The 14,513-nt window shown below is 43.0% G+C and overlaps 1 protein-coding gene across 1 annotated transcript in view; it reads left to right on the top strand.

Moving 5' to 3' along the window:
• Window positions 1-533: 533 nt before the first annotated feature.
• syne1a (spectrin repeat containing, nuclear envelope 1a) overlaps window positions 534-14,513 on the top strand; it is a 75,553-nt gene continuing 61,573 nt past the window's right edge. Inside the window, exons 1-19 of the mRNA XM_028397898.1 lie at window positions 534-559; window positions 644-797; window positions 926-1,581; window positions 1,830-2,009; window positions 2,136-2,289; window positions 2,388-2,546; window positions 3,056-3,238; window positions 3,349-3,450; window positions 3,767-3,970; window positions 4,271-4,478; window positions 5,070-5,182; window positions 5,379-5,584; window positions 5,674-5,835; window positions 5,921-6,200; window positions 6,444-6,616; window positions 7,458-7,767; window positions 7,873-8,037; window positions 9,011-9,370; window positions 10,789-10,925. Coding sequence (XP_028253699.1) covers window positions 693-797; window positions 926-1,581; window positions 1,830-2,009; window positions 2,136-2,289; window positions 2,388-2,546; window positions 3,056-3,238; window positions 3,349-3,450; window positions 3,767-3,970; window positions 4,271-4,478; window positions 5,070-5,182; window positions 5,379-5,584; window positions 5,674-5,835; window positions 5,921-6,200; window positions 6,444-6,616; window positions 7,458-7,767; window positions 7,873-8,037; window positions 9,011-9,370; window positions 10,789-10,925 — 3,857 coding nt within the window. The 5' untranslated portion in view covers window positions 534-559; window positions 644-692. The remainder of the gene's footprint in view (window positions 560-643; window positions 798-925; window positions 1,582-1,829; window positions 2,010-2,135; window positions 2,290-2,387; window positions 2,547-3,055; window positions 3,239-3,348; window positions 3,451-3,766; window positions 3,971-4,270; window positions 4,479-5,069; window positions 5,183-5,378; window positions 5,585-5,673; window positions 5,836-5,920; window positions 6,201-6,443; window positions 6,617-7,457; window positions 7,768-7,872; window positions 8,038-9,010; window positions 9,371-10,788; window positions 10,926-14,513) is intronic.

Here is a 14,513-nt window from a genome sequence, read left to right as displayed (position 1 = left end):
GTTGCCCCATCATGACCTTGTCACTGATACTGAGACATGGTCTGATAAAAATAACACACATAATATCTCTGTGTCTGACCCTGACTGTTACTGCTTTTCATCTGATGTTATATATCAACATATATTCCTTTCTATAGATGATGCTTCTTATATTTTCTTTGATTTCAATATTTGTATCTACAGATATGAAAAGGAGAATTCATCCATGAAAAGCTGGCTGGATAGGTGTGAATCAGTGTGCTGCCCAGACACCGAGCTGCTGTCTGCAGACAAATTAAGGCTTAGAAATGAACTTCAAAATGTGCAGGTAAAATCATTCACAGATAAAGACTTTTGTTCTCTTATCTGAGTTGATTTTGAATTGCCTAGTTTTCATGTATTTATTTGTCTAGGAAATGCTGGGGGAGGCACCGTCCTATGAGGCTCTTCTCCAGGGTCTTGTGAATCTCAGGCTTTGTCTGTGCCCCACAGCACCTGAAGCTCGTGCCAAAGAGCTCAGTGACGATCTTACAGAGCTACAGGAGAGATGCACTTCTGTGAAGAACAGCATATCAGACAGGTTGTTTTTATAACCTAGATTGTTTATATTTGTTTACATGTGCATGCATTGTATTTCTACAACTATCCTCTGCCTCTGCTGTAGATTAAAGCTGCTAGAGGTGCAATTGGAGCAGCTGGAGCAGTTTGATCAGATGCTGCTGACCCTCACCCAGAGAAGTGAAAACTTCCTGTCCGGCCTGAGAAGCTCATCCCAGGTTGATATTGCTAATCTTGAGGCTGCAGTTACAGAGCTGAAGGTGAGAAATCAATCATTTGCTGTTGACAATAATGTTATTTGTAGGCATTGTATATTGTAGTAGTTACCATAAGCAAGTTTATATTGATTGCTGTTTGAGCTAATATAAATGGAAGCATCTTGTTCCAGACTAATGAGGCACAATTACAAGAGAATTCATCACTGAGAGAGAGACTTCATCATAGGGAGTCCTCCCTGCTCAGTTCTACAACACCCGAGGCCCAACATCAGCTTCAAAGTTGGAGAGAGGACTGTCTACAACCCTTCAGTGAATCTCAGCGTCTGCTGCTGCTCCGTAAAGAGTGCCTGTCTGAGTTAAAGCCTTTCTTTGAGAAGCATAAGGCAGCAGCTAAGGCAGTACGCCACCTTCATGAGGCCGTGGAGGGCAGAGGAAGCTGGGACCGCTCCAAAGCTGAAGAGCTGCATCAAGGAATAGGGGAAGTGGCTAAAGACATGGCCAGGCTTGAGGCTGAGGCAGTCAGGCTCGATTGCCAGCTGAGCAAGGCACACCTGCATCTGTGTGGAGCAGAGTGGAGAGGCTCAAAAGATGTTAGCCAACCTCAGGGAAGAACATCTTGCAGAGGTCAGGCAGTGGCTCTAACAATGGCACTGGAAGAAGTACAGAGGGGTGTCGGATGGAGACAAAGTGAAGCAGATGCACTGGGTGCTTTGTGGAGCTCCTTCCGAGAGAGGAAAGAGGAGGTGATGAAGAATTTGAAGAAATTGGAAGATGATGCAAGACAGGAAGGGGCCAGGGAAAGCTCTGTACAGGCCTTTCAAAACAGGTATGTACATTTAAACGATTGAGATACTAGGATACTTGACACGGTAGCTATCAGTGAGTAGATAGTAGCTAGTATAGTAGATATGAGCAGCTGAAGCCCAGGCGTGTGTGGTTAATAATGTATGCCAAACTGCTCATAAATATACTGTAAACAGATGAGCCAAATTACTCCACAGATGGAGAATGAGACATATTATGTTGGAATCAAGCTTGTAATCCCCATTGTTTTGTTGCATCTATTTCTTTCAGGCTGCGTTTCTTTGTCCAGCTGGAGGATGAGCTCCAGTCTCTACAGCACTCCCAGTGTTGGTTAGAAGAGAAGGGGAAGCAGCTGGCCCAGAGAGACAGCGAGCTGGCAGGAGAAGCTCTCAGGGAGGTTGCCCTGGTTAAGACAGCCTGGGAGAACATAAGGAGTCTCCTCATCAACAAGTAAGGAGTTAAATTGGAAAGGGTCAAATACATCATACATATTAAAATAAATGTAAAAAAATCTGCTGTCTGTGTTTTTGTCTTTATAGTGTTTATTTCCATTTGACCTTCTCTTTTCACATTCAGTCAAGAACAGAGTGGAGTTGTGGTCGATCTTCTCCGCCAGTTCCAGCACCTGAAGTCAGTTCTTACCACGGCTGTGGAGAATGCTCAGGCCGTCGCTCACAGTCTGCCTGACCACAACCATACTGCTCAGGAGGCAAAAAGGATTTTCACACGAGTCAGAACCTTTTATTTTTCCTAATATACATCCCCTCCAGTTTATCTTGCCCCCTAGTGGTGGCCCATTGTAATTTCCTCTGTTCTCTGTTCCTGTAGCATGAGACTGTCCAAGCTGAGCTGAGAGGAAAACAGGACGATATGGATCAGCTTATTAGCACAGTGGAGGATCTGCAGAGAGAGCTGGAGAAGGTCCCCAACTCAGATACAAGCTCAATTCAGAGAGACATGGAGATGCTCAGAGACCAGTGGCTGGTGGTGAGTGATGCTCAGTGCTGCATCATGACTTAATAAAAATGTCTCCACGAAAACAGAAATCACTTTCCATAACCTGTCCATGAATGTTCTCTGAAGATGAAATAATGACTATAAACACCATCAACGTATTTGTTGTTTTGTTGCTGTGCCTGTGAAAAAAACAATCATAATGTCCACAATCCAGTCCTTTCAAACACATGCGCCGCTGTTCTTGTAATGATATTTATTCCTCTCTTTTTCCATATTCCATTCTTCTGGGATTTAGTTGGCTGCTCAGCTGTCACAAATGAGACAGAAAAATAAACAAGTCTAGACAGGTTATCTGCCTTTCTGTCTCTCTCATTTCTCACTTCCACATCTGTCAAACTAATTAAGGCGCTCCTTCCATCTCCCAGTAAAACATACCATCCCTTGTTACAGTGAGAAAAATATACACATCACATCCTTTGCTATTGATCAGATGCATTCTCTTCTGCACTCAGATAGACTGCTGATCTCTGTTTTTTCAGGTCTCAGAGAAAATACAAACTAACACAGAAAGACTTGGCTATTGTGTGGCACTTTGGGATGACCTCAAGGCCATGGAACAGGACCTCAACCAGTGGGCTTCAACCTCCATTGCTGATCTCACTGATGCCGTCACCAGTCTCAGTGACAAGAAGAACACAGAGGCCCAGCTTGGCACCTTTCAGGTCAGAGCCTACTGGGCCGTCTGTATGAAAGAGTGTATGAATAATGATGGTGTAATAATCGGTGAGTTGGCAGTGTATGTAATTTCATTGTCTTGAACCTTGACCTGCAGGCTGAGGTCGAAAAGAGGGAGCAAAGGCTGGATGTCCTGCAGGAGAGAGTGACAGAGCTGGAGGAGCGAGCCAAACTGCAGGAGACTCCATTACAAATGCAGGTGAATATGGTGGGGAAGAGAATACTAATAATATTACACCTGAATTAAATGCTAATTATAACTAGTGTTACACTAACATTGAATGAAACATTTTTTGTTTTGTTTAAGAATTTCCTTTTATTTCCTATATATAAAATAAGTGATTTGTAAATGTTAACTGCACAACACAAAGGTCCCCTTTAAAGTGTAAATTATTTGTATAGATGTTGTGAAGTCAATAACTGTGAATAAATCAACCTGATATACAAAAAATCAAATATACTGGTCACTGCTTTTACATTGCACATCAGGTTGTTAACTGATTTAATTGAACCAGGTCCTGGAGTCAGATCTGAGGAAGAAAATAGCCCATGCGCAGGAGGTGTACAATCAGGCCAAACACACTCTGACCTACTTCAGCTTCCAGAAACAGCGACTGGAGGACCTCATGTCCCAGATGGCCGAGCGGCTGGAGGCAGTTGAGGGTTCTTTATCGGACCTCCGTGAAGCAACTTCCCCTGAAGACATTGGTACAGTTAAGGTATGGCGCCATTGTTTCCTTCAGTGTAGAACAAGAACTCTGTGTTCTACTTTATTTTTCCCTTTTTCTAGTCTGTTGCATTATTTATCATCTAAAGAACTTTATATTACATTTAATAAAGACACAACAAATTATTATGTCGTATTTATTATTACAGAAACATTCAATGATCCCTGTTAGATGAGTGGAGACTCTTGCTCTGTGGAATTTCTACAATACAAATATATAAAGAGATATAATCCCTGTAGCTGTAATAATGAACATACAATTATTTGTTTTCTCACTGTATTGAATTTATAGGACCTGCAGAGCGTTTTGCAGCAACAGAGGGCTGATATGGACTCTGCTAGAGAGGCTTTGACAGCTCTGTGCCGGTCACATCCCTCTCAGGAGCTGTCACGTCTCTCATCTGATCTCACTTCCATTGCCAAACGAACCGAGGCTGTGGCCCAACGCTGCGCCAAGACCAGGGGCAACCTGCAAGATGGGCTACAACTCCATTTTAACGGTAAGATTGATTGATCTGTTTTATTTCAAGATGTTTCCTGATTCATCTTCTTTACCATAAATCCAAGTGATGAGTGTAACCCCAAAGTAGCCTCCCTGATAAAAGAAATCAGAATTTTAATAGCTCTTAAACTCCCATAATCACCCAGTTCAACATTGCACTATTACACAAAGCAATGTCATGAGTTGCTGTTACTGTGCAACAGATTTGCTGTTGATTATCCTCCATTTTCCCCAGAGCACACTCAGTCCGCCCACTACAACCCACACTCCACTGACACACAGTCTCAGGTACACTTGTGCACTCTCATTGCTCCGACACACACCTGTGCCTCGGAGAGTAATGCCGCTCTCATCACATCTGCTCTCGAGGGACTCATTTTAGGCTTGTTGCCAAGGCAACCTTTCACTGCGAAGCGTGGACACGCCCACACTTCCCATCTGCCTCAACACATTTCCTTTTCACACTCTTCTTCTTCAGGTTTCTTCGCTTTAATTTGTTTTTCACTTTTATTTGTCTCACATCCATTTTTCTCAAATTGTTACATAGAAATTCTTTTACCCTATCTCTTCTTACTGTCATTCAAAGCAGAGCTCGTCCGAGAGTTCCAGTCCTGGCTCACAGATCTGAAGTTGGAACTCAAAGAATGCTCTAACCAGTCAGGAGATGTTTCCGTTCTTGGAGCAAAGATACAAAGGCTAAAGGTACTGTTATTGATGCACTATTATACATGCTTTTTTCACTTTCTCTTAAATAGTTAACTTTGTGGTAAACTGAAATCTCATTCAGGCCTTTAAACTTAAGTCACTTGTTGATATCGTCTTGTTATTTCGGGTATGCAATCCTTGTTTTTTCAATTTAGCAGCAGAACTTTTGCTTTTCATGCATTCTTATCCACAGGTGTCAGTTGAGCGGAATTCAGAGGGTGAGAAGCGTCTCTCACTGGTTTGTGAGGAAGCTGGAAAGCTCCAGCTCCACCTGCCTAAAGCTGGAGTTGCTCAGGTCCAAGAGAGTCTCTCCTGCTGTCAGAGAGAGTGGAAGAACTATCTGGAGAGCTGCTTTCAGTGCCAACAAGACTTAGAAGAGAGCATTGACCTTCTGAAAAAGTTAGTTTTTACTCCTGTCATGCCTTACAATTATGCAAGAGAATTTTAATTTAATAAAATTATACCTTTCTTCTCATTTTCTTTTGTAGTTTTGATGACTGTGTAGAGGTTATAAGAAACTGGCTGAAGCAAATGGATCTCAGCCTCAAGAGTGAGCCTGTTCTTGGGGCAGAAAGCCAGCAGGGAGCCCCAGCTACCGCAGAAGACCTGGAGAGGATGGAAAACCTCCATAAGGAACTGATGGCAAGAAGGTTTGTACTGTCTAAAGGTGGGTGTGGGTGTAACAGCTGGGAAATATTTTTAAAAAATTAATATATTAAAATCGTAATTTTTAAGGGAGTCTATCGAGCATCTCTGTCAGGAGGCCCAAGCTCTGTCTGAAGCAAGCCGAGGGTCAGGAGGAGAGGTCAGAGTGACAGGCCAGTTGCAGATGGAATACCAGGCCCTGCTAAAGGCAGCCAGGGAGAGGCTACGAAGCTGCCAAGAGAGCCAGGCATTTGGAGATACCCTCCAGGGAGTTTGGGCCTGGCTGGAAGAAATCCAAGAAAGACTGGGTACAGTAGACAGCACCATGGGGACAAAAGAGCAGTTAGAGCAAAGGCTGGAGACTGTGCAGGTAAGAGGAGGGTTTGGGTTGAAGTCTACACATTGAGGACTATACTGTGCTGTTTTTCCTGACAGACAAAATGCATTAAGGGATTGTTAGGTTCCTTGAGTATTGGGATTTTTATGGACCTGTTACTTATTCAACAATGTACAGCAGTAAACACCAGAGGGGGCTGTTTGTTTAAAAAAGTTTTTCATCCTACATTCCCGGTGTGTAAATCCAGGTCACTTTGAATCCACTTTGTTTGCACAGGATATCCTGCTTTTGAAGGGAGAAGGCGAGGTCAAGTTGAATATGGCAATGGGTAAGGGTGAGCTGGCCCTGCGCAACTATAGTGCTACCGGACAGGAAGTGGTCCGTTCTCAGCTACAGGAAGTGGAGGATGCATGGGCCACACTGCTTGTCACTGCTATGAGCTGCCACAGGTACCACTTAAATTATTGCCTGAAATATACCAGCTGTGACCCAATTCCAAAATGAGTAGTCCTGCCAGACTTTTGGCTTTTCTTGATTTTTACCTCTTCCTTGTGCCATTAAAACATTTACCCAGGGACATTTAAGAGGCCATTTATCTGTGTGCCAAAAAAACTCACTCTTGGGGGCAGGTTGTTTCTATCATGACAGATTTGTGTGTCAATGCTATTAATTACAATTAGGTTGACTACATAATGAGAAGTATTGTGTGTGTGTGTGTGTGCGTGCATGTGTGTGACAGCATGCACAGGAATTGGCTTGTGTGTCTATGTGTTTAATTGAGCAATTATGGCCTCTCTTAGAAAAAAAATTGATCTCATTAGGGACTAAATGGTGGATGGCAAACAGTGGGTCACACATAGGGTGTGTTTGTGTTTTATGGGGAAAGGGATAACAGGAGGCGAGGGGTAGCAGGTGAGATAGAGGTGCGTGTGTGTGTGAGTGAATGGATGTTGGCATTATTTGTGCATGCAGGGATAACAGATGGCAAAGAAAATGAATGGTGTGTATTTGTGTCTGTGTGTGTTTGAACCTCTTGATAAAAGGGGATTAAGGCACTGTGACAGTATTACTGAGAATTTATTTCCCCTTTTTGCCCCCTTTATGGGTCTAAAATACACTCAAGTGTAGGGCAGTCAAATAGTGTATGCAATAAATAGTGTTTTAATTTTGGTTTTGTCTTAACCACATTGGCATAACATATTTTAAAAAAGTAACAAATATTTCTTGAGTGCACTGTGTAACGTTCCTGTGTACAAGCCGCAGACAGAAAACAAAATGTTTTCTTTCTAGTCGCTTAGAGTGGACCGTCTCTCAGTGGGGAGGATACCTTGAGAGTGCGACCCAGCTGCGGGGCTGGATGGAGGCTGTAGAGCGAGAGGTTTGTGCTCCTCTCACACCCCAACCAGGACCCAGAGAAAAGGCTTCACAGTTAGAGAGACTTAGAGCTCTGCTTGCTGACCTGGAGGACCACCAGATGGCGCTTTCGAGCCTGGAAGAAAAAGCTAGAGAACTGTTCAAGAAGACTGGTGATGCCAGCTTTAACCATGGTGCTCGCACACAGCTGCAGGTGCAGTTTGATGAGCTCACAGCTTTGGTGGAGGTACAAAGAGAGTTAATTTATCCCTTGATAAAGTAAAAAGACCTTGGACCATTTTCTGCCACCCCAGTCCAGTGAAGAACTTCACTGTTTGTTTTCATTTTGCAGGAGAGAGTACGTTTGGCACAGGCTGTGGTGTTGGAGCACCAGGAGTACTTGGAGGCAGTCAGAGAGCTCACTGATTGGCTAATGACCGCAGGAGAAGAGCTACAGCATTGGTCTGATACATCAGGAGACTCTGCTTCTATCAAAAAGAAGCTGTCAGAAGTGAGGGTAAGAACTAATGCCACTATTTTTTTTTACCCTACTGACCTAAGAACACATCAGAATCAACAACACCTACTGTGAGGTACACCATTAGGTTTAACAAAATAAACAGTGTGTAATTAAATGAACACCTCTCTGACTGCGTGATTCAAGTGTGTGTCATTCCTTTGAATCCTCACCCAGTATGACAGTGTTACACTCATTACCTGTTGTAAAGATGACTGATTGTTGAATTATCTGAACCTATCAAATCTAAATGGATTCTTGCTCTGAAGGAGAGCAAATTATGTGAAGAATTGGAATTAGTTCTCAGTTTGTTCCCATATCAGAGCGAAGTATCTTAATCCCTCCTGTTATGTCTTGCTGCCAGTACAGTGGATTATTATCATGTAAAAGGGAAAAGCAGTGGAATTAAGGCCTCCACTTTTCCCCGTTCAATAATCCTGCAATTACAGGGAAGAGAAAATATGAGCGGAGAATTGATTTGCATTTAAATTTTACACATGGGTCCTAATTATCACATTGTAAATGTGTGTTTGCAGAGGCAGGCCGTGAAGCATTTCAGCAGAGGAGAAGATGTAATTTCTTGTGTATACAAGCTAGTTTTCGTTTTTATTCGTAGAATCAAGGTTAATGTTCATAACCGTCTGCTCACACACTGAAATCCCATTTAATCCCCCTTTTTAAATCATCTACTAGCTCAGCGCTATCACATCATACTCAAGTGTTTGCCTTTCACATCAAAAGCCCACCAGGTGCTAACAAGCCATACTGAAGAGATGGAGGTGGAGAGAATAATAGAGAACACTGAGATGGCAAATTTAAATACAAGACATCACGCAGAATCAAAGTGGATGGAGTGGGGAAAAAACAAGTGAAAGAACATACATGCAGCTTTAAATAGAACCGACTGTGCATCCTGAGATTAGGGTTTCTGTTGCCACAGTTTCCGTAGCAACTTTGTATCCTATCTCCTTAGGAGTGCGTGGAGTCTCGACTTCTGGAGGGCCGAGACCGCCTCAGCCGTGTACGTCGTAGTGCAGCATCGACAGCTGAGCACACAGCAGCAGGAGGTTGCGAGGCCATTGACAGACAGCTGGGGGCGCTGTCACATGCTCTGGAGCAGTGGGAGGGGGCTGCTCTGAGGGCCAGAGATAGCCTGGAGGGGGCTCTAGCTGCTGCTGCAGCTTCAGAAGAGGAATATGACCGTCTGACTGCCCACCTGGAGAAGGAGTTAAAAGAGCTAGATGGACGTCTGAGGGGGTGGAGCCAGGAGTTGATTAAAGCGGAGGGGCGGATCAATGGCGAGGAAGCGGTGGAGGGATGGCAGCTGGCTAAGGTAGCATAATTAAAACAAACATGATGGCAACATAATGTCCAAATTATTTATTTTCTCACAATAGTCTTTTTTTTTAAATAAATGAATATTTAAAGTGTAAAAGCTGACAGTTGCAACTGTGCGATACTGTGCTATCAGAGAAGGTCATTAACGTTGCTCAATGGAAAATACACAAACACTACACACATACATTCTCTGCATTCAGCTTTTCTCTCGCAGTAATTACCCATTCTATTTGTAAATCCTAAAAACAGATTAGTTTGTAAATCAGCTTTGCTGGAATGACGAAGAAGTGAACGCTACAGTCTCATTTTGTCTCCTCTGCTGCCCTTTCTACCCCTCCCAGTTTTGTTTATTTTTGCCATTATTATTCACTATCTCACCCTCCCAAGCATTCCTGTATTGTTTTCTTTCTTTTTCTGTGCCCCTACTCAGTAAAACTGAAGTCTGTAGCGATGTCTTTCTTTGCTGCAGGGGTTATTTCTTAGATGCTTCCACTCCTCACCTCCCCTACTGCTCTGTTTCTAACCTCCACAGGATGTTTATACTGTGACAATTTCTCTGTATTGTCAAGGCCATGCCTGCATGTACCTCACACTGTTCTCCAGGCTACTTCAGCCATGCCTGTCTCCAGTTTTCTTCAATTTGGGGTTGTCAAAGAACAGAAAAGAGAGGAGGACTTTAACCCCCTCCTCCTCTTCTCTCTCTCTCCTCCTCCTCCTCCAGCCTGTTTCCTGTGTCCAGCCTTGTTTTCGCTACGCGCTTGTTTGTGTGCGTTTGAACCAATTCTGCATCTGTGAGGGCTGACAGCTGAATTCCACCGGGAGAGAGCGTGAGAGAGTGAGAGAGAGAGAGAGAAAAATGTGTGTGAGGGAATAAGTGGAGGGAGTGGGAGGAGGGAGAGAGAAAAAGAGAGAGAGAGAGAGAGAGAGAGAGAGGAGGGTAGAGAAAGTAGTAGAACGATAGGAGGAGGACGGAAGGGAGACAAGAGCAACGAGTCCACAGGAGCAGGGAGGGAGGGTTGTTTAATCGTCATACGTCAGTACAAGAGCGAATGAGAGCCAGAGAGAGAGCTTGTACATATTTCATGGGACAAGATTTTATGACTATGTGAGCGCAGAATGTGAGGCACGTTGAGGAGAGCGGGAGAACGTTATCCACAGCTCCTTCCTGCCACACTCCGTGAAGAACAGACATGCTTTTGTAAAGGCAGCACTGTGAGTATGTGTTGGAGCCAGTGTGAGTGTGTGAAGAGCGAAACGGATAGAGCCAGGGTGTGAATAGGAATGCAAGTGCACTTATTGAAGGGTGTCATGCAGATCCATTGGGTGTTTGTCTCTCCTTGACAAACACACTTGCACAAACACACATATACGCACATACACTGAGCCAGATGGTGTCTGTTTTGTGTTGTTTAGGATATACTGGAGGGCTTGCAGAGCGCTGAGCCAATGGCAGAGAAGTTGAAGGGCCAACTGAATGACCTAGTGCGATACTCCAGAGACCTGGGCTCACAATCAGACCGGGTCACAGCGCTCATCAAACAGCACAACAGGTGAGAGGAGTCTTCCTGCTTTAGTCATCATCTTTATGTGAGACATGTGCTTCTAAGAATAACTAAGTAGCAATATGTGCAGAATCATGTCATAATGACATAATCTTACATTTCTGCTCATTTAGTCCAGTGCACTGTGAGCTAGAACAGTCCTTAGCATCAGGAAGATGAATCAGGAAAAGGCTGTGGACAAGTATTTATACTTGTGAGTTCTGAAAGCAGTTCTTTTTTATGAACTGCTTTTTTTCTTTTTCCTGTATGTCTGCTTTTTAAATCGTGTTGCTTGTTGATGCTGTTGTATTTTTTTGTTTTTAACTGGACTTCCTGAAGCTTTTATGTGTATAACACATTTCTAGCTAGCAAAGTTAGGTATTTTTTAAGAAATGTTTAGTTCTAAACTCGTTGTGAATGAATTGCTTTCAATTATATTGACAATGGAAAACTATATTTATTATTATAAAGATTTTAGTTTTTTGTTTAGTTATACAGCTGAGCCTTATTTTAAGTTATATGTAAGTAATGTGTATATTACACATAATGTGATTTACAGTAACAGATCTAAAAACAGCAAAAGTGTCCTCCCCAAACTTAGCTCACATGTTAACCGCTGACTTTTACGAGCTTATTAGAGAAATGTGTGTGGCCACCTTGAACACAGAGGTGTGACTTGTGGCAGACAGGTGAAGTTGAAAGGTGACAAGGAGCAGCAAAGCCATCAGTTGCTATAGCAACATTTAACCACCTTTCCTTTCCTCCACCCCTTCACTGAATTTGTGTCTTTCTGCTTTAATGATATGCAAGACTGAATTATTTTTAGGGAAATATTTAGAAGGTCTTTTCTTCCACACTGATACATTGCACGCTTTAGTCTGTTTACTGAGCTCTAATTGTCTGCTTTGAACCCTCAAGTGCTTTTTCATTGAGCACTTGTTGTGAACAAAGCGTTTTCAAAAGGACAGCAGTGCATGCATGCATACAATTATACATATTCAATGCATCACCTATCTGTGTATGAATTTTAACAGCAGCACAAATGATTTGCTTACTTTGCTACAATAACATTCATACAGTTACAAACCGTGCTGCACTGTGACTAAGAGTTGTTGGCAGACAAACTGAATGAGGTCAACTTATTAGAAATGCTGTGGCGGTTAATTAGCTTCGGCTGCTGATTGGCAAAAACAGCATCTTTTCTCAATCGCACAGCTTTTTTTCTTATAAGTCTGTAATAGGCTTGGCTTGTGTACTCTTTGCACCTGTCCTGCATTACGTGCCGCAGAAAGCAGAATGAGCATACATGGTGGAAAAAAAAGTCAGGGCAGGCAGAGTAGACCAAGGAGGAAAATGCAGTAGCCCCCCTCCTCCTCTTTTTCACAGCACATGCCAGATTCTGTCTGTCACAGCAGAAAAAAGTGTTTTTTTTCACCCATGCTATTCCCACTGTGTTAGCCCTTCATGCCCTCATCACACTATTAAAACTCAAGGGTGTTTGTGTGCACATCAGAGTTTGTATTACAGCAGGACAGGTGAGTGTAGCATTGTCTTGTGTGTGTTTTTTTTTTTCATTCCTCCCTTTGGAGTGTAACTCCTGCTTAAACAGCTGCACACCTTCTTTCCCTGCTGTCATCCTTTCCATCACTTCTTCCCCTCCCTCCCTCCCTCCCTTCTTTAACCTTCACCCCCTGTGTGCAATTTTTTTCTTTTATCTCTTTTATTTACAGCAGACACATGCGTTTGCATATAAACTTAAGGTTTATTTTTTGCATTTTTTTCTTTTATGTCTTGAGATCTCATGTAAAATTGTTCTTCCACACACGTTTCACTGCCCAGCATCTCTGAATATATTTCCATGCATGATCCACCCATCTCAATTTAGTAAATTCAGTAATTGTAGCTCTCATGTCCTTATCCTAAACATACTGTTGTTTTTTCACAAATAACAACATGTGTGTCCACAGGCTGCACTGCTGCTTATTATCTTGTAAAGTATTATGGTTCATAGAATTACTGCCAAAAATGGAATATTCACATATTCTGGCTATAGTGATATCTTGCTTGGTACAGTATTGACCAGAGAGATTTTGGCGTTTTCGCTTGGAACTAGATGGCACTAAGCTTGTGGTACTCAAAGCTCCAAAAATACATTAGAAAAGTTTAAAGGAATCTTTCCTTACAGACATCATGACCTGATCAGGCATGTGTATCTGCCAGTGATGACAGACATGATGTAAACATTAATGGCATTCTCATAATGCTCATTATGGGTTAGTGCAGCGGTCCCCAACCTTTTTTGCACCACGGACCGGTATCATGTAAAACAATACTTTCACGGACCGGCACAGAAAAAAAAGTGCATAAAGAGACAACTTACTCTTATGCTTAATTAGTGGGAGCCTTTGAGCTTTCTCAGCAATGAGGCGGTCCCATCTAGGGATAATGGGAGACATGACACCCGAAGCGTGTTTCTTATGTCCAGTCCACTCCGTAATTTTGTTTTGGCCGTCATTAATTGCTTCAGTCGTTCTTGTTCATGTTTTCTTCCATGGCTTGTCTTTTAATGCAGGGTGCTCGGTCTCGCAGTTTTGAAGGCTTCGTTGCCTCATTTGCGAGTCTGTCGCCACATATCACTCAGAGCGGACTTGGTGTGTGAGAATCACCTGTTGCAATAAATCCGTATTTTAAATAGGACTCCTGATATAGTCTTTTAAATGCAGGTTTCTTTTTCTTTGAAGGGGTAGGCTCCTCTTCTTCTGTCTCCTCGTTAGGCCTTTTCCCCTTTCCGAAGAAGCTCTCCAAAGACGTTTGTTTTTTATTCATTTTTGCTGCTTGTGGGCTTAATTTTGGGGCCGTATCCCGTGACCGAGACAAGCGTCTGGGCAGGTGCTTAAAGGCACAGGCGGATGAATCTGATCGATTTATAAATGAAACAGCTTTCAGACTCAGATAATGAAAAATATATGTTTTGCTCAGTCTTTCTGTGCGGCCCGGTACCAAATGACCCACGGACCGGTACCGGTCCCCGGCCCGGTGGTTGGGGACCACTGGGTTAGTGCACACAGAAGAGAGACTACTGCTGTTTTTTTTCAGTAGTGCTTTGAGCCCCTAACGCTAAGTGACATCTACTTCAATTAGAGAGAAGGCAGAAATCCCCCTAAAATCTTCAACTTAAATGAAAACAATTTAGATGGATAAATATCACTGCAAGCCTAGAGAATTCTGTTTATTGTCCCTTTAAGCAGTTACTTGGTGTTATTGTACTCCATCAGTATAGTTATGACCCAACACTCACATGGTTACAGCAGCAGAGGCTGCTGATGATGAAAAACACTCAAATCCAAATATTAGACTGCCCCTTTAATACGGTCATCTTTTACTGTCACTTTTCCATCAAACATAGTACTGTGTCTCTGCCCTATCTCCTTCATCACACCCTTTTTCTTGTATCATCGAGCTGTCATGCCTTGTTCCCTCCATCCTGTCACCCCTGTGAACTCTTGCCCCAATCATATGTTGCCTCTCAACCCCCCTCTCACACTGTGCCCCTTACCACCATCCCCCACTCCCCCAGCCCCTTTGCCCCAGCGCTTA

Source organism: Parambassis ranga, chromosome 24 (assembly GCF_900634625.1).
Source record: "Parambassis ranga chromosome 24, fParRan2.1, whole genome shotgun sequence".
NCBI lineage: Eukaryota > Metazoa > Chordata > Actinopteri > Ambassidae > Parambassis > Parambassis ranga.
Note: the sequence above shows the minus strand (reverse complement) of the source record. Positions and strands in the feature narration are given on the sequence as shown.